This window comes from Lacerta agilis, chromosome 11, assembly GCF_009819535.1.
Source record: "Lacerta agilis isolate rLacAgi1 chromosome 11, rLacAgi1.pri, whole genome shotgun sequence".
Classification (NCBI taxonomy): domain Eukaryota; kingdom Metazoa; phylum Chordata; class Lepidosauria; order Squamata; family Lacertidae; genus Lacerta; species Lacerta agilis.
This window is the reverse complement of record NC_046322.1, coordinates 16,526,770-16,552,529: the sequence shown is the minus strand read 5'-3', so window position 1 is coordinate 16,552,529 and position 25,760 is coordinate 16,526,770. Positions and strand designations below refer to the sequence as shown.

Sequence of the window (25,760 nt, the reverse complement as noted above, 5' to 3'; positions counted from 1 at the left end):
CCTCTTTGGTTCTTGAATAAACTACACATGCATTTGCATGATTTGTGTTGCTTCTTGTATTTTTTCCCCCAGTGAAAGTGTTTTTTTTTTTTAAATAATAAAAAAAACTTGATCAGTGGACAAGGAATAAAATGGAACCGTTGGGAACCTCTGAAGTGCCAATGGGTTTATGGTTTTGAGTCACCACCTGCATGATTGCAACCTTTTCAACAACAACGAGAACTAGATGCCTTAAAAATTGAAACTTGACATTCTTCTGATTCTCTTCTAATTAGGATAATGAGATTAGTAGAGTCTGTTTTTAGCAGCCAGAAATACAGTTATCTATGCGGAAAGTGCTTAACACTGGAAATTCAAAGAAGACAGATATACGGTACTCTTTTTCTTCTTCAGCTCTTCTTTGTTTAAACACCTTATGGATTGGCATTGCCCATTTTCTATGAACCCCTCCATCCATTCTGCTATGTCAGGGAAATTGACATTTGCTCAGAAGATTCATCTGCCTCTTCAAATGTCAATCTGTTCTATTCAGACTGCCATTCATTCATCATTGCCAAGCACCAACTTCTATTAAATGCCCTAGATATTTTGCAGCACATGTGCCCATTTATGATTGCACTGCTAAATACAGTATGTTTTTTTCCTTCTCTTCCAAGGTGTTTAGAACAGCATAGGTTAGATATCCACAACAACCCTGTGAGGTAGTTTAGGCAGAGAGATGGCGATTAGCCCAAAGATACCCAATGGGGTTCACAGATAAGGAAAAATAGCCCAGTTGCACTAAGATGAAAATCAGTATAGTGCAGAAGGTAGGGTCTCATACTAGACACAGAGACACCAAGCTTTAAATTTCTCTTGGCTATGAAGCTCTGTGATTTGTGCAATGATAGAATATTTTGGCTCTGTAATTGTTTGATGACGCTTGGGACCAATTGCATGGTGCCAACTTTTTCTAGAATTATGGTACCTCGTTATAGTATATATTTGAGATCTCTCAGCATGACACAATAAGCTGCAATGCAAGGTCAAACTTAAAGTCCTAGTGATCCTGTAGATGTCAGAGTCTTCCGTGTTTCATGTCTGGCATGAACTCTGCGATCTAGTGGCCCAATTTGTGCTGTCAGAGCGCCTCTGATTAAATGATGGTGTTCTGATGCAGCATCCAAAAATATCTCCAATCGTTAGAAGACGACCTGTTCCCCAAACACTTCATTAAGCATTTCAGTTGACAGTGTTCATTGCCTGCCAAGTGCGAATATACTGCAAATTTCATCTTATATTGCAGCCTATCTCTTTCTAAATTAACTATTGCGGTTTTCATGCTGAAGGATCTAAATTCTTTAGCATCAATTTTTTTTTAAAGTATGCTTTAAAAATAATGTCACAGTTGCTCTAGAGCACAGCTCTTCAACCTTGGCCTTCCCCAAATGTTGTTGGACTACAACTGCCATCATCCCTAACTTTTGGATATGATAGCCAGGGATGATGGGAGTTGTAGTGCCACAACATCTAGGGTACCCCAGGTTGAAGAAGTCTATTTCAAAGCAGCACCAAGCTTCCGAACCCAATAAATGTCCTTTATTTCAGTTGCATTGTACTCTAATCGTTCCATATTTTTTGATGTTTTGGTCTAGCAACCCTAAATGTCCCTTACAATATGAGGTTACAATATATGATGTAATCAATAGTGTAGTCGCACATGAATGAGAAGTAATAATAGTCTTTACCTTGCGATAAGTTTAATTACCATCTCTAAAATAAACCCTATTGTCTATGTCGCTACAGGTTTAGGCAAGTCTTGCTTTCAGCTCAAAGGCTTTAGTGAGATTCTTGGCAACAATGTAGGTGTCGGTAAAACAAGCTAAACATATACTTTTTTCACAAACTACCAGCAGCTAATGTGCTAAAGTCACTGAATACCTGCTAAATATAAAAGGAATCAGAACTCTTTTTTAAAAGGGGGGAGTTTCTCTACAAGTTGAATGGGAACGGAACCAAGATGGCTATAAATTGTAACCAATTTATGAGAGTATTTCAAGTTTAGACTGGAAATTAATGAATAGCTCTGTATTTATTTTATACATATATACCTTACCATTTGATGGCAGTGGCAGCATACATAAAATCATAAGCCCATAAATTAATAGAAAAAAATAAATAAACTCAGCAGCAGCAGAAGAACAATAAGGTGAAATATATTAAAAATTCAATCATCAAAGCAGGCGAAGAACACACTGCAACCAGCTTAGTTTCAAAACTGCAATGTTGAAAAGTTTAGTGTTATTTCTTACCACTATCTTTAATTTAAAAAGAGAAAGAAAAAAAGGCACCACTATTAGACCAAAAAAAGTAGCATGCATTGAACAGAATTCCAAATACGGGCTTATCTACACTTCCCCTGCTTTCCCTGGGGGGAAACTGCTCTTTAGCGCTCAGTTTGAGCAAAAGGCAATTCCAGTTTCCCTTAGATTGCCATTTGTTCCGATCTATTGCCAAAGAGCAAGTTTCCCCTTGGAAAGGAGTTGGGCAAGTGGAAAACCACCGGGACATGTGCCTAGAAAGCAATCTATTTTTGCTGACAGCCATACACCAGAGCTTCATGAAGGAGATGAAAGAAAACAATGTACTTCTCTGATGGTCCTATGCACCATGTACTCAGAAGCAAGCTCTATTGAAGTGTGTGGCTTACTTCCAAGTAAATGTGTTTATGGATGGGGGGGGGAGATGCTAGGTTTTTATCACATGGCAGGTGAAAGGTAAGGTCAAGCTCTGATAATGCCAGTTCTGCATATTTGCATCAGAAGTCAGCTATGGATGGTGTCAATTGGTTGGCAGCTGTGATATCCAAAAGCTACCTCTCCGAAGTGAGTGAATTGGCAAAACTGATGGCTGAATCAGCATTTGTTTTGCTGATGCATGTGTCTGTTATTTCATCTGTGAAGCTGGTAGGAAGCCTGTGTCGGTCATTGGGCTGAATGATTTCCATCCCTCCCCCCTCAAAATACTGGTCCTTTGGGGAAACCCAGTGGATAAGGCTGGGATAGGTGGAACACTGGAGCCAAGGCAAGATTTGGTAGGTTCTGGGTAGAGGCTGGAAGAACCTGGTTGGTCTGGGACAGAACCAGAAAGGAACCTGATAGCTTAGGAGTGGAGGCAGAGTAGAACATGCCATTTGCAAGTTTTCAGCCTCTTGTGCTGGTTACCAAACAAAAGACATTGGGTGGAATCCAGTGTAGTTCTAATGAGAAAGTTTTGTCAATGCAAGGATTTCTGCTTGCACACCATTCTCCCCCTCTCCACTCCCTGTGTGCCCCTAAATGTGCTCTAGAGATTCCCTCAACCATCTGGAGCAGATCTGGGGAGGGCCTGGGGTGGCCACAGAGAGGAAAGAGGGGAGAAGTTCAATTGTGCAAGTGGAATGGTAAGATTCTGCCTGGATAGCATTGAGGTGGCCCCTTTCTTACCATAATAAAAGAGGCAATTCATTGCCAAAAAAGGGAGACAGATCTGCATTAGATATGTGCTAATATGGATGTTTAGGTGCAGCTTTAGAAATAATTTCTGTAATTAAAATAGCAGTATCTCATCCTAGTTTAATGTATTTTTAACCTTCTGATGGAAGGTGCCCAGAGTGGCTGGGGAAACCCAGCCAGATGGGCGAGGTAGAAATAAATTATTGTTATCATCATCATCATCATCATCACTATTACTAGTTCAGGTGGGCTGTCTGCTTGCTCTCCAGGTGTTAAATGTTGATAGGCAACTTACTCTCCCTTCTTATGGCTTTTTATCTCTAGAATGGACCCAAGATCCTTTCAAATAGAGGATTTTTTTTCTCTCTGTAAAGTATGGCTAATCTACCTGGCTTCCAGAAGTGGGAACTGGGGACTGTTCAACAAAAGATGAGCACAAGTATATAGGCTAAAGGAAATTTTAAATCAGTGTTTAGTTCACCTCTGATCTTAGGGCTCCAAGGTCTAGTGGGGACTTCTTATCCATTCTTCTTTAATCTGCTTTCAGCTCTCCATTACAGTGCTTGAGTTATAGGGGGAGATAGGTAGGGAACACTAAATGAAACCCACTAAATCCATGGCCCATGCAACTTTATTGAAAACTGTAGCTGAGGGGGCCTCGTACCACCTTGGCCGCTGTATCATTTCAGCACCGCTCCCTCACCATGGTTGTTTCCATGCTAGGGTCTTCAGCCCAATATTCTTGTGAACCGGACCAAATTCATGATCAGCTGCTTCAGTTTAACAAACCCTTCACATGCTTGAACTCCGGCACTGTTCTTACTAACAGCTGGAACGCACACCGCGGTCACCACAAGAGATGCCAAAGAAAGCAGTTTAGCTGTGAGCAACCACAGCTCTCAATATGTAACATATTGTGACACTCAGCCCACTTCTACAAGGAGGGCTGTTCAATTTTCTGTTCTTTCGGTTTCTCATTTCCCCAATCGTGAATTCAGTTCCACATATTTTTTGCAGAAATTTCTGTGGTTGATTTAAAAAAAAAAAATATTATGGAAATTCATCAGCATTGTAATGCAAGTTCCTCGCAATAAGGTTTTCTTTTGTATTTAGTTTTAACAAATATCTACATTTTGCAAACAACTTCCCCTAATATAAATGCATTTTTGCACTTTTTTTTTTACTAATATATGCATTAATATGCACACCACTCCAATACATGCTTTTTGGTATGCAATTCTTAGTTGCAGAACTGTATTGCAAAATTCGTAAAAGTGTGACTTGTGAAGTATGGCTGTGTCTCAATTTGCTTACTGTTTTAGAAAGTGCAACTTTAGTGCAATCACCTTTAAATGCAAGGTGAACCAAATTCCATCCCCTCCCTATCACCAAATACTGAATAGTTTCAGGGTCATACAGCACTTATCCTGAGGTTGGTTCCTGTGGAAGGAGGTCACTGGAGACTTATTAGAATTTTGTAATGTTTACAAATGTAGAGGTTGAGTACAAGTGGAGGAATAGCTTACACCAGGGGTGTGGAGCCTGTGCTCCTCCAGGTGTTGCTTGACCACAACTCCAACCATCCTTGACCATTAGCCATATTGGTTAAGGCTGGTGGAAGTTGGGTTTAGCAAAGGGTTCCTAAACTTGGGTATCCGCTTGTTGTTGTTTTTTAGACTACAACTCCCATCATCCGTATCTAGTAGGTCCAGTGGTCAGGGATGATGGGAACTGTAGTCCAAAATCAGCTGGAGACCCAAGACTGGGAAACTCTGGCTTAGTGCTATGTATAAACCGGGCTGACAAATCACTAGTAAAATTAATATAAAACCAAGATAAAACAGCTCATGCCCCAAAAAAGCATACTAAAACAACTCTACACAGCCATGTCTTCCAAACACTTCATAAAATAAAAAGGCATGCAGATTTCTTGATGAGCTACTCTTGGACTGGGAGTGCCATGCCCAAAGTACTACGAAAACGATCTTTGTTTTTTGGAGAATAGGAATGCAAAGAGAGAGAGAGAGTCTGAGCAGCACAGGTGTAAATTGCACTCCTCTTTATTCTCTGGCTAAAGCAGCCTTCCCCAACCTTAGTGGCCCTGATGGGTATTGTAGTTTTAAACAATTTGAGGGCACCTGGTTGGGGAAAGCTGCAACCAAAGAAAATGTGTTTGCTGCAGGCCAGGGTGCATACAATATATTTATGTAAATGAAGACGGGGGAACGGGACAAGAGCCCTGTTCTGCCAGGATTGTTTACAAGGCTGGCATTATTTACGAGGTCCGGTCTTCTTTTGGCAGAAAGGGGTGGGTTATTCCAGTCCCACCAGCCAGAGGCAGCCCATTTGGCAGGCTTCTGCAGTGACTTTTCCAGCAGCCTCCTGTACTCAAAGTAGCTGAGCTGCTCAGGGCTGGAGCAATCCAGTCTCAACCAGTTTTGAAACCAGCCTGCCGAGAGTGTGCGTCCTGCTGTTGTTCAGGAGGAGGAGGAGGACTAGGAGGAGCAGCCCCTGTATCTTACTCCACCCCTTTCCTTTGCCTCATTCACTGTGTTTTGCTCTCTATGGGTCCTCGTTGGGCGGAGTGCCTCTGTGAGCGACTGTGCCTGTTTGTGGACGACTTCTGCTTTTGTCAACAGAAGAGTTCAGGCCATGTGTGTCTTCTGCCTCCCTTAAAGCTGGCTGATAGTATCAGATGGCTGCCAAGTGAGCTGGCACGGTTAGAAGGAGAACAGTCCTCTCTATTTGCTCCCATCTGTCCCACCATAGTTTCATTCTGCAGCCATCACTAAAGCACTTTTCTTCTCCCCATGCACATGAGCACTTCTCATTCTGGAACAAAGATTCACTCCAAATGTATATCAAGGCCATGCTTTCTGTAGAAGCTCAGTGGTAGAGCATTTGCTCTGAATGCAGAAGGTCCTAATTTCAATCCTGGGCATTTCCAGGTATGGCTGGGAGAGACCTATGTCTGAAACGCTGGAGAGCCACCTCCAGCCAGTGTAGACACCAACATGGTGTCCTCCGGATATGGATGGACTACAGTTCCCATCACCCCCAGCCAGTATGGCCAATGGTTAGGGATGATAGGGATTGTGGTTCAATGACATCTGGAGGGCAGCAGATTAGCTACCCCTGGTATAAACAATAGCGAACTAGATGGACCAATAATCTGACTCCTTAAAAATCAGCTTCCTGTGTCCCTGTCAGCGAAGTTCGGAAAACAGAAGCAAGCCCAATGGAGAGGAAAACAACCATGTGGTGTGTGTGTGTGTTTGTGTGAATATTTGCATGGCAGAATCAGTTGGCAACACAGTGCATATAGATATAGATATAGATGCATTGGACTTGCCTCACTGTTTTGGTCCTCTGGGGTCATCTCCTTACATGCTATGTTGGCCCAAGACTGAGTTTGCTTTGTTTTTTTTACGGGGTACAAATGATAAAATTATTTTAGGGTTGCCATATTTCAAAAAGTGAAAATCCGGACACAAAAGTTGTTGAGTTGTTTTTTGGTTTTTTTTTGCAAAGTTGTTGCCAAAGTTGTTGTTGTTTTTCAAATTGCAAAATCTCAAAAAACAAAAACAAAACACGCTTATTTTTCCTGGACATACCATCAATTTCCTCTGGATCCTGCTTCCAAAGGCCAATTCCCGGCTATGTGCAACCCTATATAACCTTGATACTTCTGTACTTCTGTGATCTCGCAAATGTGGGCTTTAACTATAATATAAAATGGGCTGGCAGGTTTGTGCCTGTATGTTTCCTGGCTTGGCCCAAGACTGTTTTGCTGTCTGGGGTGGAGCAGCAAACGGTAGTCTTGTTTCCGGTAAAGGTGCACAGTACCCAAAGCCAGCCAACTTAATTTGGCACCTGGGGTTGCAAAATATATATACAATAATAATACTCTAAACAACTAACAGTTTGCTGCCATGTTTCAATTGTTCACACCGTGGTGAGATGTTTTGTATTTCTATCTAAATTAGAGTAATCATGGACCAGATGCCATTGTTATCGTGCATGATGCTAATGGGGTGGGCATACCAAATACTGCTTTCAATATACTTTGCACCTGCAGAAATTTTGGGATGGACACACTGCTTCATTTCCAGCTGGCGCATATCCCATAGCTTCCTGCTGAGACCCTGCCACTTTTTATACCATAAATCTTTTGTTTCACTTTTGTTCCACTTTTGTTCTGCTATAGGCAGCGATAATGAGGTGGCATTGGGGATGTATCACAGCAGAGGGGGGGAAATAAAGCAGAATAAATCCACCACTAATGTACTAATGCATTGTGTGAAGAATTTGTTGCAGAATGCACCAACAATACTCCAGTGGTCTGGAGGGTCCCTGTTTCTATATTTGCACCAATATGTCAGCATATGAAAATTTAATGTGCCGTCTGTTTTGATAATACATTTTCTTTTGGAAGCAATGTATAAGTGGCTACCCTACACATATGTTTTTCCTCCCACCCACCCCGACTAGAATAAGTCCTTTACTGTTTATAACATACTATGATACCCTAGTCTCCTGATTTTTCTGCCAGTCAGAAATGCAGCCACTCAGAAACACTCCCTCAGTTCCTCCCAGATCTGAGCTTTCAGCTATTGCAACAGTTTGTTTTCCCCTGATCCTAATTCTGGCACAGAACATTTCTTATCCTTGCCAGCTTCCTACGGCCTTCCAGCTTTTAGTAAACAGTCATTCTCTCATGGTTGTCCAAAGTGAATCGTGTTATTTGGTTTCCCAAATCCTTTTTTTCTTCCCTTTATTTTGTTTTGTTTTGATTTTTTGTTGGTGCAATATGTTTTAAAGTCACAAGGCTAAAACATTTCTGCTTTTCCATGATAAAAATGGGTGGTCCCATCTAATGCTTGAACTAAAGAAAGCAGGAGGAAGAGACCTATGGGAAAGATGATAGAATTGTTAAAAGAAAACTCTGAATGATGAGGCTAGTAAGCCTTGAAGGTAAGCATAGGGGGCCTGCAGACCTCAAGATGTTGTCAGACTCCAACTCCCATCATCCCTGAATATCATTCCATGCTGGTTGAAGGAAACTGGAGTTGGAATCCAACAGCAGCTGGAGGTTCCCCGCAGCTTCCCCATTCTAGTTTTAAGGTTGCAGTCAAAGCTGAGAAAATTGTTATGCTTCTGCAATGGGCTGGACACTACTGCCCTCTGCTGAGTTTGAGCAGCACCAGAACTGCTCTGGCCTAAGTAGACACAGTAGAGAAATTTGATTCAGGTTGCATTTGAAGGAGAGCATGCCTAAGTCACACTTTGCGAAATAATACAGTGGTACCTCAGGTTAAGAACTTAATTCTTTCTGGAGGTCCGTTCTTAACCTGAAGCACCACTTTAACTAATGGGACCTCCCACTGCTGCTGCGCCGCCAGAGCACAATTTCGGTTCTTATCCTGAAGCAAAGTTCTTAACCTGAAGCGTTATTTCTGGGTTAGCGGAGTATGTAACCTGAAGCGTATGTAACCTGAAGCGTATGTAACCTGAGGTACCACTGTACACAAACTCTTCAGAACTTATTCCTCTCTGAAGTTTTGCAAAGCAACCAGGTAATGTATCTAAAAATGCATAGGCGCACAGAGCAAGGTGTGCATAAAACTGCACCTATTGTTGAAAATACATTAGTATTTTCTACATGTTTTGCTTTGCAAAAAAAATTGTATGTATATTAGGAGAAATTCACACTAAAATGCATGTGGATTTTTGTGATTTTTTTCAAAAAATGCAAAGTGATGTGGAAATGTGGAGAACGGAACTTAAGATTGGAAAAAGGATAAACTGAAATGGACAGATACACCCATTTCTAACCGTCTTCAGCTACTTATGTCAACTAATTTTTTTAAAAAAGATTATATTTTACTCCAGGTCAAGGTGGTTTGGATGTTAGAATGCAAGTTGCTATGGAGAACATAAAAAGGACTCATGTCACAGACATTTGGGTTTAAGGGTCATACTTCAGGTTTCACCCTGAAGCACCTACCCGGTACATCCTGCTGCGGGATCTTTAAAACTATATGGGTTGACAAATTGAAGATTATTCCCTTAATCAGGCTGAGACCAGACAGTATCTGAGAATGTGTGTATACATGCAGACTGCCTTATATACCGGTTGCCCCCCATTAGATCACCACAGGAGCACTTATCATTGGAAGAGCAGATGAGAATGAAAGCTCCCTTCCGAGGAGACTGCCTTGTACATTACGATGATTTTTCTACATATTGATATTAACAAAAACAAAGGCATTTTTAAGACCATAAGGTGAGCCTCCCTGGATCAGGCCAAAGGCCCAGCTAGTTCAACATCCTTGCCATGCACTTGACACACTGTTCCTGCCTCTACGTGGGGCTACCTTTGAAGGTGACCCGGACACTACAACTAATCCAGAATGCGGCAGCTAGATTGGTGACTGGGAGCGGCCGCCGAGACCATATAACACCGGTTCCGAAAGTCCTACATCGGCTCCCAGTACATTTCTGAGCACAATTCAAAGTGTTGGTGCTGACCTTTAAAGCCCTAAACGGCCTCAGCCCAGCATACCTGAAGGAGCATCTCCACCCTCATCGTTCAGCACTGAGGGCCTTCTGGCGGTTCCCTCACTGCAAGAAGTGAGGTTACTTGGAACCAGGCAGAGGGCCTTCTCAGTAGTGGCACCCGCCCTGTGGAACGCCCTCCCACCAGATGTCAAGGGAAATAAACAACTATTTGACTTTTAGAAGACATCTGAAGGCAGCGCTGTTTAGGGAAGTTTGTAATGTTAGATGTTTTATAGTGTCTTTAATATTCTGTTGAGAGCCATCCAGAGTGGCTGGGGAAACCCAGCCAGATGGGCAGAGTATAAATAATAAATTATTATTAAAATTATTATTATTACCATCAGATGAAATGGGATGTCTGAATGCTACGCACAGTAAAGCATGCATAGGCAAATACCCAGTGGCTGGTTTATTGCTTTCCTGCAGTGCTGTGCACAGTCACTTCCCCATTGGGCTATAATATTATTTCATATGGCATGCTATAATTAACAACCCATTACACAATTTTGCAGCTGGTTTTATGAGAACAGAATATATTAGATTGCATAGGATTTGTAAGGAGGATCCCAGATACTCGGGAGACTATTCATATATGCACAAATATACTGTACACTGAAAGATTAAATATATCTTACAAATATTTTTAAACAGCCTGGAAAGGAAGTGTCCAATCTGCATTTGGCAACTATTTCAGAATGTTCCAACATCAAATGGTTATACTAGCTAAGCCAAGCTCTGTATAAAGTTTCTTAACTGTCTATGTGGTGAATTGATGAATATTTTAATAAGTTTCACTTGAGCAATGCTCATATAAATTATACAAGCTTGTGGGGTGGCTTCACAAATTATACCTTTGTGGGGTACAGTCAAATCTATCTCTGTTTTTTTAAACATGCGGTTAAGTTATCAATAACCTCCACATGCAGAAGTCTGCCTCTGTGCAATTTGTCCGAGCTGTAATTATTAACAGCTCAGGAGAAATACCGGTAGCTCATTATTCCTTTTCTTTAAATAGAGTTGCATATATAACCAAACTGCGGTTTGTTTAAAGATGGGTATATGGGCCATAATTGCATCCTTGCTCAGTTTTAACCCTGCGGTTACGTCCATTAAGTTACTTTTAGGAAGATGAAGAGAAGCACCTAAAATTGCTTGCTTTTGATTTGAGAACAACACTTACTGTCATCATCATTATTAATTAAATTCATATTCTGCCCTTCCTCCCATAGGGGCCCAGGGCTGCAAAAACATTAATTGACACACCTAAAAACATCTGGAAATAGTTCCAATACAGATGCAGACTGGGAAAGGGACAGCACCTGTCTAATATTTAACAGGAGAGAATTTCACATGGTAGGCATCAGGACACTAAAGGCCCAATTCCTATAGTGCATGGGTAGGCAAACTAAGGCCTGGGGGCTGGATCTGGCCCAATCGCCTTCTCAATCCGGCCCACAGACGGTCCGGGAATCAGCGTGTTTTTACATGAGTAGAATGTGTCCTTTTATTTAAAATGCATCTCTGGGTTATTTGTGGGGCCTGCCTGGTGTTTTTTACATGAGTAGAATGTGTGCTTTTATTTAAAATGCATCTCTGGGTTATTTGTGGGGCATAGAAATTCATTCATTTTTTTCCCTTCAAAATATAATCCGGCCCCCCACAAGGTCTGAGGGACAGTGGACCAGTCCCCTGCTGAAAAAGTTTGCTAACACCTGCTATAGTGTGTCGAATGGATCACCTGCTAAAATGGTATCTGCAGAAGGTTCTATAGGTGATGCTCAAACAGAATAGTTTTGTATGACATGGAAATTGAAGGTTTGTGCAGGCAATCCATGCCATGGGGTGAGGATGAAAAGAGGGTGTGTGCATGGGACGCACTCCCAAAGAGAAGCCAGAGACAATGGACTTAGTCTGAAGTGCAGGTTTCCACTGCAAAGGAAACTGGTGGGCATAGAAACGCCCAAGCGATTGGGTGGGTGTATGTTAATGTTGCACAGGTGGAGCAAAGGAACCTTCTTTGAGGCTGAGCCACAACTTGTCCTTCAAGATGAACAAGTCGTTGTAAGAGGTGTTTCTGGGTGCTGTTTCCCTGCCACTTTCTGAGGCCCCAGTCAGGCAAATGGCTGAATTGGACCACACATTCTATGTTGAAACAAGGTGATTACGGGGCAACTGGAGCACCTCCTAAGCTGCTCCTGCTACCAGAACTGTCCCTGTCATTAGGTAAATGTACCAAACCTGTTTTGGAGAATAGAAACATCAAAGTACACAACAATAAACACATTTTCCCCAATCTGGTACAAAGCTGCTTTAGAGAATACTGTACAAACGTAAAAGTTGTTGTTGTTCAGTCGTTCAGTCGTGTCCGACTCTTCGTGACCCCATGGACCAGAGAATGCCAGGCACGCCTATCCTTCACTACCTCTCACAGTTTGGCCAAACTCATGTTAGTAGCTTCGAGAACACTGTCCAACCATCTCATCCTCTGTCGTCCCCTTCTCCTTGTGCCCTCCATCTTTCCCAACATCAGGGTCTTTTCTAGGGAGTCTTCTCTTCTCATGAGGTGGCCAAAGTACTGGAGCCTCAACTTCAGGATCTGTCCTTCTAGTGAGCATTCAGGGCTGATTTCTTTGAGAATGGATAGGTTTGATCTTCTTGCAGTCCATGGGACTCTCAAGAGTCTCCTCCAGCACCATAATTCAAAAGCATCCATTCTTCGGCGATCAGCCTTCTTGATGGTCCAGCTCTCACTTCCGTACATTACTACTGGGAAGACCATAGCTTTAACTATGCGGACCTTTGTCAGCAAGGTGATGTCTTTGCTTTTTAAGATGCTGTCTAGGTTTATAGGTACGTAAAAGTACATGACAATAAATGCATTTTTTCATCTAGTACAGCTGCATCCCCGAAAGAGAACAGAAAAGGGGATGGCGTGGATTTGAAGAAGGCATAGTTTCAAAAGATGAAATATTGCGTTCCCAGAATAGCTGAGTTCTGTTCAGAAATCCCAAATCAACGAAAACATGTTATATTTATATTGTGCAAAAGGAAACATTATTTGAATTCACACACTGTTTAATATGGAGTCTTTCTTCTTTCCCAAGGCAGATCCGTGATTGCACAGCCCATATTTGTTTTCAAGAAGGAACGCCCTTGCAAGGTACGAACGGAAGCCTCCCCTTCTTGCATTTCTCCTGACAACACATCTGGGGTGAGTCAAGGCGCAAGGTGGGAGGCGCAGAACCACAGCAGCAGGCCTATGTGGATTCAGCAGAGAGTCTGCATGCATAGATACATCTCTGCACACTTGGGGCAGATGTGCAATCAGGAATCCTGGAAAACTTGGGTTCCTTGGGGTCTCTCTTAAAATAACTGACATCTGGCAATCCTCAACTGAGGGCTGACTACTCTCTCTTTCTGTCCAGAGGCCTGCAGAAGACCCTGTGTGCAAGACTGAAAAAGGTAACCAGGCGGCAAGAATTATCCTAGCTAGGAAATGGGAAAAACAAGATGGATTCCAAATAGAAGAGTGGTATAAAGAAGTGTGGGATATAGCGATGAATGATAAATTAACGTGTGCTATCAAAGTAAGAAGGGGAATATGGAAGAGAAATGACTTTGAGGAGATATGGAAAGTATTTGTGGAATTTGTATTGTTAAAAGAGAAAGGGGTCAAACCATCTCAAGAAATAATTAAATTTTGGAAAAGTTGGATAATTATGATAAATAATGGCCTTGAGGGTGGGCTGCACATTTTAATTTTTATTATTATTACTTTGTTACAAATAAAATATTTTTTTTTTTTTAAAAAAGTAACCATTTGTTTTTGTTAAGAAAGCTTCCAACACCAATTGGTTGTAAAGTACATAGTATCGTTTTTATTTAGCAGATAGGTATTCACCTCACTCAGGGCACCAACACATCACCTAGATTCAATCCTCTGCCTCAGGATTTTTCATGCCAATAAAAACCTGTTTTGCTTCTGGTTTGGCACCAAATCTGATATGGCATCAAACCTGAGACTAAGCAGCTGCATACATTCTTATCCCCCCCCCCCACTTTTTTTTGAAAGTAGGGTCCCTGCACATCCAGCATCTGCATTCCTATATATATATATATATATATATATATATATATATATATATATATAATAGGAATATACAAAACATGTTTTATTCAGCCTTTTAAACAAAGGGCTGTTCTCTGCCCTCTGGAAACCAGGACATGTGATTATCTTAGTCATCAGTGGGATATGGACAAGAGAGTGCTCTCTCTTGGACAACTTCCTCAACACGCAATAGATTTTAATTATAATTTAATTATTCAAATATAATATACTTGTAACCCTAGGATAATCTACCCTTGTTCAGGGAGAACCCTTGATTTATCAGCCATCTTCTGACAATCACAAGACAGCCTTATTTATTTATTTATTTATTTATTTATGTGCTATTGCGTTTATAGTCCATCATTTCCCCCAAGCAACTCAAGGTGACATAAACAGTTTTCCTGCCCGTCATTTAATCCCAACAACAGCCCTGCCTTTCTCCACATAGAGGACTGATCACATAGGTCCTTACCACCTGGGGGAAGTGGCAAGGATATTTTTTATTTTAATAATAAATTGTATTGAAGATTATTGGGGGGTTACAAAAGCACGTGCTTTGTCTCTTTTTTCCAGGTTGTAGAGTCTTTATTGTTTATTTTAAACTTTTATTTGGCATTTATTTCCCACCTTTTTCTCCAAGGAGCTCAAGGTCGCATACATGGTTCTCATTTAATCCCCCAAACAGCCCTATGAGGTATTTTGGCTGAGAGGCAATGGCTGGCCCAAGGTCACCCGGTGAACTGAGGGAGGATTTGAACCTTGGTCTCCCAGATCCTAGTCTGTGTAGCCTTGGGTTTGATTCCTTTGGGCTGTTGTATTGCTGAGGTTGAAAGGAATTGCGGTGCATGCTGATGTGTACTGTGTTTCCCCCCCTTTTAGTTTCCACTGGCTATTCCAGAAAACGTGCAAGATCGTCGTCTTTTTCTTTTCAAACTTCCGACTCCCAGTCATACCGAGGTATGACTTCTTAGCCCATTTCCCTTTCCAGTACTGTGTTGTACATTGAGAGTAAAACCCTTATTCTACCTGGTTTCAAATTTGTACTCACCCAATTGGAATTAAATGCTGAACAGCACGTTTTAATTCCCACTGATTTCAAAGGGACTTAGTTAAGCATAGCTTAAAATGGACGGCAGTGGGATGTCAGTGGTGTGGATGGTTGTAGGGCAGAAACTGTAAGAATAATCTCATGCTTAGTTCAGATTTCCCCAACCAAGTGTCCTCCAGATGTTTTGGATAAAATTTCCATCATCCCTGATCATTGGGGATGGTCATCCTGGCTGCTGTTGATGTGAGTTGGAATCAAAAACATATGGAAGGTACCAAGTTTGGGAAGGCTGCCTTAGTCTATATATCCGCCAAGTTTTGTTATCAAAGAAACATACTTCTATAATTGTGTTTGCATGCTGGCACAATTACATTTGCTTAAGTTATACAGTAAGTGTAAAATACCCTTGGGGGAAATTATGATTTGCTTCTTGTGTTTCCAGAAAATGTGCTTTCCCCCAAAAGAGCAAGATCATCTTCGTTTAACATCCTTCCAACATTTCCACCACCCCAGCCAGGTAAATTAAAGTATGACTAAACAGTGATTTAGTAGGCCAGTATATTATTATTATTATTATTATTATTATTATTATTATTATTATTATTATTATTATTATTTTGTCAGTGCTTAAGGGAGTTTTGACTCACTGGTAAAACTCAGTACAAAATAAACAAAAAGAGGAAAGAGGAAAAAAGAAAGCCAATTTAGCTAAACACTTTCCATTGTTTTGCAGTAAAGAAGAATAACATATTCATGACCTCAGCGCTACTACAAAAGAACACTGCTGTGAAAGAAACAGAAAAAGGTACAGTTATTACAGTGTAATGGAACCATTATATGGGGCTACTACATAGGCCCCTTTATATGGACTAGAAGTGAAGGAAATAGAGGACGTTACTATGGAATAGCCACTATTGTACATGAAATCCTGCCATGTATATCACACTGCCCCCTAGAAGAAGAAGAAGAAGAGTTTGGATTTGATATCCCGCTTTATCACTACCCTAAGGAGTCTCAAAGCAGCTAACATTCTCCTTTCCCTTCGTCCCCCACAACAAACACTCTGTGAGGTGAATGGAGCTGAGAGACTTCAGAGAAGTGTGACTAGCCCAAGGTCACCCAGCAGCTGCATGTGGAGGAGTGGAGACACGAACCCGGTTCACCAGATTACGGGTCTACCGCTCTTAACCACTACACCACACTGGCTCTCTAGCTTGTGGATGATCATAGAAGAAAGTTTCTAGGACTTGTAGATTGTGCAGAAAGAGTTGTATGAACCTCATTTAAACCCATTGTTCAGGCATATCATATAACTCTTACCTAATTTACCATGTATACCACGCACCCCATTTGTGTCCTATTTGTTTTTCCATGCATGTGGGATTTTGAAATTTTGCAAAATATGCTTCGGCTCTAGTGTACAGATGTAAGAGCAAATTTTGTTTTTAACCACCTTCCCTCCAAAAATCTAGAAAGTCTTAGGATAGAGTTGGAAGGCACTTCAAGGTCACCTAGTTCAACTGCATGCCCAATCAGGAAACCTCCTACTAGAGCTTCCCTAATAAGTGTCCACCCAGACTCTGCTGAAAACCCTTCAAATTATTGCTGTGCACAAACCATCAATTTAAAGTACATTCTCCCCAAATAATCTTGGAGATTGTAGTTTACCCTTCACAGAACTACAATTCCTACAACTCTTAACAAACTGCAGTTCCCATGAGTCTTTGCCAGAGTGGATGTGTGTTTTAAATATATTGTATATGCGTAGCCTCACGATTCTATGACCTAGCTGCAATGTTCCTAGTGTGAAAATAAGACAGAAGTTCAGTTGGCATCACTATCATAACGAAGGATTAGTTTTTCCTTCGTTCATGTGACTTCAATAAACCCTTGTGCAAGAAGGGTGTGCAATAAGAAATAACTTTTTAAAAAATAAATAAATCCCTGTTTCTCTCTATTCTGCAAGGTCTTCCTTCAACAAATGTACAATGGGATGTTTTAAGGCCTGCCATTTTACAACCTCCGCATGTTCCTTTGCGCAAACCGGTAGAGAAGATTGAGATTGAAAATGTCCTGGAGGATAAACACGAATCAGACAGTGAGGTAAAATATAGCACACATAGGAAGACTTGTTCCATACATGGCTCATAATACCTTATGGAATTGGGTTTTTATCTCTCAGATGTCTTACCAGGACTGAGTACTAGTTCAGTATTGCAATACTCACACATTAGTCACGTGAAGCCATGCTGGTAAGGCAAAGATCTGAAGTGGGAACTGACCATACTCACGTAGCCCCTTTACTGAAACTGGACCACAAAAGGGAGTCAAGTTGTGTCCTCCTCCTTCTTTTTCTGCCAGTGTTTCTGATCCAGATTGAGGACCACACTTGCAAAAGAAAAATGATGGGCAAACCGTGTGATGGATTCCACATGTAGTTTGGCCTTGAGGCAGATCGTAATAGACAGGCTCGTGCAGCAGATGCAGTTCTTAAAGGCACTCGAACTGGCAGTGGGGTGGGGTGGGGTGGGGCAGATGACCAACCCACGCCAAGTATTTCCTGAGTTCCATTAAAATAAGGGGACCAGTTTGTGTTCTGGTGTGAATGCCATTTTAAAGTTGTTCTGGCTAGCATTCCATCTATTTTTAATGCCCCTATGGTAGGGTAATTGAAGGTGCCACTCGACATATCGAGTGACAGTGTATGCTTTCAGAAAACAAGAAAAGCCAAACTGGTTTAATTAATTGTTTTTAGGTATCTGGAGACACCTGTTCGTGGGCAGATGACTCAGAAAGGCCGCTTCCCTCTCTTCACATTTCAGGCCTTCGAACAATAAGGTAGGCTAAGTGCAATATTTTTGGGGTGGCGAATGGTTCTGGAAGAAATGAAGCATTCACCCAAGTAGCCTACTTCTTCTTCTTCTTTTTAAGTATCTTTAATAATAAAGACCCCCTATTGCCAATGGGCCCTGTCCATGATTGCCTGTGTACATTCCTGCCACACTCCCATATGCCCACATAATATCAGAAAGCAAAGTCTACACACCATCAGAAACCCCAAACCCACAGGCACTGTACACACGAAGGCTCCCCTTTCTGACGTTGCAGTGGCATATGAGCATCCTGAGCAGAAATATTTGGGGGCAAGATTGGTGGTTCTGGCCCTGATGCGGCTTCTAGGTGTTGACTGAATGCATGGAACTCTGCCTGGAGAAAAGGTGATCAAGGGGAGATATGATCATTGTCTTCAGTTATCTGGAAGGCTGTCATTGCAGATGACAGAGCAGACTTGTTCCCTTTTGCTCCAGATGGCGGGACTAGAACTCATGAGTGGAAACAGCAAGGAAGCAGATTTCCACTGAACATTAGGAGAAACTGTGTTTTTGCAAAATGAAACTGTGTAATGGCAAGAACTGTTTGTCTTGGAAGGTGCTGTGCTGTATTTAAGCAGAGGCTGAATGTCCATCTGTCAGGGAAACTCTAGTTGCCAGAGTCCTGTGCTGAGGAAGGGGATTGGACTAGAGGACCTCAGAGGCTATCAGTCTATGGAGGGATCTCTTCTGAACAGCCCAGTTATCGTTTCTCTGGCTTTGGAATATCTGGCTTTGCAACCTGGCCACTCTAGCTATTGCCCTAAAGAGGTGTCCTATAAAATCCAAATGGTTTCAACACGGTCTACTCAAAGTAGTCTGCATTTGTATTGGATTTGATACTTCTATTGATATTCGTATTATAATTGAAATTGATTTTATAAACAGACCTGTTGGTTTTAAAAAAATGTTTTATATACTATTCTTTCCTTATTTTTAAATTGTTTTGTATATTGGGCAAATGTTTTAATGGCTTTTATATATGCAATTGTTTTCCATCTGCTTTTATCGCATTCAATAAATGGATGCCCCATCATAAGCAATTCAGAAAATAAATAATAATTGTTGACACTAGGCTTTTTTTGCAGGACTCCAGGAAAACAAACACAGAATCTGTGAATCAGATTTACTTGTATTTTCTTTTTCCAAAAGTTGATTAGGTTTCTTCTCCCCTGACTCTTTCTTTTTTCTTTTTTCCTTTTAAAGCAACCAACTACCTGAAGGCACAACTTTCTCAACCAGTAGACATTCTGACTTTGTGTTTGGAGAAAATATAGTAGAAAGAGTTTTGGTATGTTTTAAAGATTTTTGTCTCATTCTGGGGAGGGGAAACCATGTAAAATGACACAGATGAGTCTGTATCCAACGTTCCAATATAGTAATTTATAAGTTCTGACTTTACCATAGATATCCCTTAATTTAGAACAGTTCAAAAAGCTCTCATAATTCTAGTTAAGGAAGGATACTATTCATGTTCTGTGCAAAGATTGATATAATGCTTGGTTTAGTACAGTGAACAAATCACGCTTTAAAATCAGAGTAAAATGATACCCAATTCAATTTACCTAGTCCAGAATCTAATGTATACCAAGTCTTCTTGTGGAAGAGAATTATCTGCTGGATTATTTTACTACTAAAATATTCCTGGAATATTTTACTACAGGGTGTTTGTAAACATTGGACATTAACCTGCTTTATTAAAATCGGGATACTGTCATACAAGTATAACCTGCTCCTCGTCTCATTGCAAATTTTGCAATGCCATTCATTTTTTAATTTTTTAAAATAAGAAAAATATCAGCGTCTGACATGCTCCCAGTTGTAGTTCTGATTTTGTCACTTGCCTTCCTGCAATTTTCCTAGAGGCCAGTGAAATCCCCAGAGCTGCATTCTGGAAGTGACAACAATGGGAAAAAACCCACGTCTCCTATAGGTTTTCATACCAGGTGTCCACAGACAGGTAGGTGATCTTTCTTACCAAATAAATAACATTAACTTGTTACCGTGCAGCTTTCATTTTGCACTTCATGATATTGTGATTGCATTTGATAATCCAAGAGAAAAGACCCACTTAATTATGAAGCATAGCCAAAAACACATTTAAAAGCACATTACCTTCCCCCCAAAGAATCCTGGGAAATGTAGTTTAAGGGTACTGCAAATTATAGCACTGCGAGATGAAAACTACAGTCCCCAGGTTTCTTTGGGTGAGGTCACGTGCTTTAAACACATGTGGGATGTGCTTCAAGTTCCTAGTGTGGATCTGCCCTCAGACTGTTGGGCTGTTCAGCAGATGTTGGGATCCTGTAGTCCTCCTTTTTTTCTTCAGCAACATCTGGAGGGTCAAAGGTTCTCTACAGGAATCCAGAATTTAGATCAGGGTTCTTTGCTCTAGCTGGTAGTGACTTTCCTATGACTTTCACATCCTTCACTGCTTGATCCTTTTCAGACTGTAGGTGCCAGGGTCTGAGCCTGCATACAAAGCATGCCCTCTCTCTCTCAGAACTGAATGGAAATTTCTCAGATGACATTTTTCTGAGAAAATTTCTGAAATCTTTCTTTCCCCCACCCTGAAAAAAGACCACTTTGCAGGATTTTCCTTGAACATTCTCCAGCATTTTTGTCTGTGGGATGGCTGCCATTCTCCAGCTCCTCAGAACAATGCTTCTTCTTCTTTGGTGATCGCTCGTAACCGAGTAAGATTGCCTTCCATAAACACAGTTTTAACAATGATTCTGTAAGTGACTGTGAACGCCAATTCTGGATCCACATGTCCTTCCACAGTGGGGACACTGGTTTCCAGGCGGGAGTTGATCACGGTGTGGATTTGCCAAGCGTGCCTTCTTCTTAACACGTTTCTCCTTTGCGTCCTGAGTTTGAGTGTCTTCAAAGCCCATGACACTTTTGGTAAAGGTTGTTCTCCAATTGGAGCACTTGCAGGCAAGTGTTTCCCATTTTTTAGATTTGCCTTGAGACAGTCTTTAAACCTCTTTTGTTGACCACCAGCATTACGCTTTCCATTTTTAAGTTCAGAATAGAGTAGTTGCTTTGGAAGACTATAATCAGGCATCCAGGAACAACATATTATTATTATTATTATTATTAGAATTAGAATTGCGCTTGGAAACGTACTGGGAGCCACTGTAGATCTTTTAGGATTGGTATTATACGGTCCCGGTGGCTGCTTCCAGTCACCAGTCTAGCAGCTGCATTCTGGATTGATTGTAGTTTCCAAGTCACCTTGAAAGGTAGCCCCACATAGAGCACATTGCAGTAGCCCAAGCGGGAGATAACCAGAGCTTGTACTGCTCTAGTGGGACAGTGCTCAGGCAGCTAGGGTCTCAGCCAGCGTACTAGATGGAGGTGGAGGATTTGAAAATGTGGCCAGGCTGCCAATAAAATAGTAAGGTTTTCCTTCCATAGAAACCTCAGGATTTTCTATTATTCTCCTTTTTCTGTAGCGCCATTTTTTGCCAAGGATACAACACTAGTTGAATCAGCTGCTGCTTATGTATCTAGCAAACCGACACAAAGATATTTATTAGATAAAGTTGAAGTTACTACAGGAGAAGAAGCAGAGCACAATGTCTTACAGGTATATCTTTTCCTAAAAGATTTATTGGTGGGGAGTTTCTATTATATTTGAAAAACAGACCATGGCCTGGTCTGCACATAACACTAAGCCATGGTTTGTTAAAACAAGCCATGAGGTACCCATTAGTTGTCTGACAGGTGTTCAAACAACCCAGAGGTTGTTTCTCCAACATTTGTTCTATTTTTCTTTTAAAGTTTTGTGAATAAGCTATAGTAATTCATTTAACTGCAATTTCCTTTAAAACAACAACATTTTTATTTAATAGTAGGAATATAAATGACACAGAGGTTTTAGGTTGTTTTTGTTAAAAAAATATGTGTCTGTCCAAATTGACAATTTTATCATATTTTCCCATTTTAGATCAATTGCAGGCTCTTTTTATTTAATAAAGTATCATCATCCTGGACTGAAAGAGGCAGTGGCTCTCTGAGACTTAATGATACATCTAGCAATCAGTGTGGAATGCTGCAGTCAAGACTGAGTAAGAATTAATTTCACCATTAAGTCCATCTTCCCCATAGGCAATTGTCAATGTGGAAAATGTGCAAAGACGAGCAAATTGTATTTACAGCTATAACATATTGCCAAAGGATTTAGAATATAAATGTCACAATCCAGCATACATTTTATTTGTTTAAGTTGGGGAGTCTCATCCATTTAACTACATGTTAGTCAATTAATCAAATGAACTCCCATCCAGTAATTGATTTATTAATTATGCACACTATGCCTTGGGAAGCTTGCATACATCATGGTTTATATATGATTCAGCTGCAGTATTTTTTATAATTTTTTCCCCAAATAGGTAAATAAACACATGCAAGAAACCTACACACACACACAAGAAAAAAGGCACTCCTTATGCATAGTGCAAACATTAAAACATTAAACACTGACACGTACAATTACATTTGCAAAAGTTATGAATATGTCCGTATTGGCAAAATACATTCATTTTAAAAAAAATCTTAACCTTTATAAATTTTACAACTTTATTAATGCAGTATCCGAGTCATTTGTTTGAAATTCATTTCTAATACATATTGAATCACGTATATTACAAATGAATTTCGTATAAACAACTTGGATACTCCATTAACAAAGCTGTGTACTTCCTCTTTTAGAGACAGTCATTTGCAGACATACATAAAGTTTAGTTTATAGTACACCATCATGACAGGCTATGGAGATAGTCAAAACATTAAACATTCTCAAGAAATGGGAGTGTTTGTCACAAATGGTGACTAGCTGAGTTAGACGATTTAGGAACAGTGGATAACTGAGTTTATTTGTTCTACTACAATGCATTCCCAGACACCAGATGGGGTGGGGAGGTGGGGAATTCCAAACTTCTCATAGTTTTAAAAGCCAGGGTAGCAGGATGCTGGACTCATTGAGCCATTGGTCTGATCCTGCAGATTCTTATGTTCTTAAGTTTCAGAAGTTGAGTAACTTGAGTTTTGTAGTGCTACTAGAGAAATCTCCCCCATTAAGAAAAGGGGGTTTAAATCTGCCTTTCTTTCCAATGTTCATTTTCTCCTGTTTATAGTAATGCGAAATCAAGGGAGCATGAGGCTCATTCTTAACACCAAACTTTGGACTCAGATGGTCATAGAAAGAGCAAACCGGAAGAGTCTGTGCATCACGGCTACAGATTTGGAGGACTGTTGTGTCAAGGTGTTTCTAATACAGGTATAGCCAACCAGGAGCTGCTGCAGCAAAAATTCCTGAACCTCCCCGCCTCCACCTTCTACCCTGGCCAGAAAAAAGCAGCAGGGTTTGGGATGCAGTAGTTGATTTGCTACTCTGCTTCACTGTTCCCTGGCCAGCGGTGTAGCTAGACACTCAGGTGCCCGGTGCGGTGCGCGCCTCCTGCAGCCCAGGGCGGGGCAAGCCACCCATGGGGGTGGGGTGAGCTGCCCATGGGGGCGGGGTGCACTGTGTGGAGCCTCTCTGCCGTCTCCCCCTCAGCTGTAGGGCAGCTGAGGGAGAGGCAGTGGGCAGGCGCAAGTCCCACACTACCGTTTTAGGTAGTGTGGAGCCTGCAGGCACCCAAGCCACCACGTCACTCCCAGGCGAGACGCGTGGCTCGGGCACGCTGCAGGCACCGCAGTAAGTGCTGGCCCCCAGGGTGTGGCTCCCAGTGCTAGCCATGTTTCGTTACGTTTGTTGACTGAACAAAAAAGTTTCATGAGCCCATTAAAAAAAACCCCTCATATTTTTGTCATTTTGTCACCACCACCCCTCCTGTGATGACACCCGGGGCACTCCCCTTCCTCCACCACTGTCCCTGGCCAGATTGTTTTGCTACCCCCTCAGCTGAGACCTTTCTGTTTGTTTAGCTTTAAAATTTTAATTGCTTCACACTGTTTGCATATTTATTGACTGTACTTTCATTGCTTTTTGATTACTTGTATCCTGGGTGCAGATTCCCCAGCACTGCCTGCTGCTGCCCCCTACAACAGGGATGCAGAACACTTGACCCTCCAGATGTCGGGGTGTAACTATGATCAGCTGCAGTCAGCAGGGCCAATGGTCAAGAAGATAATAGGAGTTGTTGTCTTATCTGGAGGGCGATATCTGGAGGACCACATGTTCCCCATCCATGCCCAAATCTTGTTTTATTGTATTCCAGAAGAGTCTTAGTAAAAACTTACATAAGACTTTCTAGGATGTTTTAACTGTTGCCCCATTTTTGCCATGGACTGGCTGGATGCAGAGAGGTGGTAGGAGGCACCAGCTGGGGAACCCCCAAAGGAACTCCCAGGGGAAGAAAGTTTCGGAGCCAGGGGATTGGTGGTGGGATGATGATGAGTGGTCAGAGGGAGAAGAGGGAGCAGACAAGGGGGAGGATGAGATGTTGGAAGCTGAAGAGGTAGCAAGGTTCAGTGAGCAGGAAGAGGCTGTGACAGAGAGCAGCCCAGACTCAGAGGCAGAAGAGGAAGCAGGAGAGGAGAAGGGCCAGGTGATAGAAGTGAGGCAGACTGCTAAAGAATCTAGGGAGTCTCCCCCTCCTGGTGTGATCAGCTCCTCTCCCCGCTGGTCTCCCAGAACATGCAGAGGAATGAAGAGGGTGAAGCAATGAGAGGCAAGACACCAGAACATTAGATTGCTAGGGAAGGAACCTTAGAGAGTCTTAGAGAGCAGTGGGAAGGCGAGACCTTCAATCCTCACAACTGCTGCATTGGGACAAGACCTACTGGGAAGAGTTGCTGTGATCGCTAGGCCTGCAATGTTTTGGTTTCTTTGATTAATGAGTTAACTTCATTGACACCAGTGATTTTGATTGCTGACCTACTCCTGACTCTGACTCCTGACAATTCTACTATGTAAAACCACACCGAGCATTTGAAAGGCAGTGCATAAATAATATAGAATCACAGAATTGCGAAGTTGGAAGGGACACCTGGCATTCCAGTTCTTTTCAGTAACTTTGGAATCTCTTTGGTGTGCTCAATTTTTCATTGGTCAACTGGAAAACAGTACCTAACAGACCTATTTGTCTTGTGTATTACACAGGCAAGCTCAAAGGATGCTGCTTCTCTATACGCAGCAATCCACCACCGCCTTGTTGCAATGAGGAGCTTTGCTGATCAGGAATGTGATGTAAACCACGTGGAGCAAGAGCCAGATATTCAACCACTGAATTGTGACAGTGATGAGGACGAGAATGAAAAGATAACTCAAGCGAGCAACAGCAAATCAGGTGAGCAAAGCTCTCTGCAGGACCAGACAAAGGCTGCATTTTTCATAACCATTATCCAAAGCCATCTACATAAAAAATGGGGGGTTGGCTTTCCTGCAAAGTGAGAAGTAGCTCTGCTGTTCTTCATGGTCCTTTCCCAGTCCCACAATTTGGTGGGATGTGTATTGCTGTAGGAGAAGGGGGTTATACACACCCCAATATTTTCTTTTTTTAAAAAAAAATAGAGGCTCAATGAGGTAGTAGAACAGATTCCACTGCCTTCATCACCACTTTGTGAAAACAGAAAACGATAAATGCATCCAGTATTTTATGTCATTGTGCTATATTGTATTTTTGTTTTGGATTGGAAGCTGCTTTGAGTATTATTTTACTAGAAAAATGGGGAATGAATATTAAATC

The 25,760-nt window shown here is 41.5% G+C and overlaps 1 protein-coding gene across 1 annotated transcript in view; it reads left to right on the top strand.

Moving 5' to 3' along the window:
* Nucleotides 1–25,760, top strand: part of RANBP3L (RAN binding protein 3 like) — a 39,417-nt gene that overhangs the window by 1,408 nt on the left and 12,249 nt on the right. Inside the window, exons 2-14 of the mRNA XM_033164484.1 lie at nucleotides 13,139–13,194; nucleotides 13,460–13,496; nucleotides 15,022–15,099; nucleotides 15,633–15,707; nucleotides 15,924–15,995; nucleotides 17,157–17,293; nucleotides 17,946–18,028; nucleotides 19,267–19,351; nucleotides 19,924–20,020; nucleotides 21,522–21,655; nucleotides 22,016–22,136; nucleotides 23,205–23,347; nucleotides 25,175–25,361. Of these exons, the coding sequence (XP_033020375.1) occupies nucleotides 13,139–13,194; nucleotides 13,460–13,496; nucleotides 15,022–15,099; nucleotides 15,633–15,707; nucleotides 15,924–15,995; nucleotides 17,157–17,293; nucleotides 17,946–18,028; nucleotides 19,267–19,351; nucleotides 19,924–20,020; nucleotides 21,522–21,655; nucleotides 22,016–22,136; nucleotides 23,205–23,347; nucleotides 25,175–25,361 (1,305 nt within the window). The remainder of the gene's footprint in view (nucleotides 1–13,138; nucleotides 13,195–13,459; nucleotides 13,497–15,021; nucleotides 15,100–15,632; nucleotides 15,708–15,923; nucleotides 15,996–17,156; nucleotides 17,294–17,945; nucleotides 18,029–19,266; nucleotides 19,352–19,923; nucleotides 20,021–21,521; nucleotides 21,656–22,015; nucleotides 22,137–23,204; nucleotides 23,348–25,174; nucleotides 25,362–25,760) is intronic.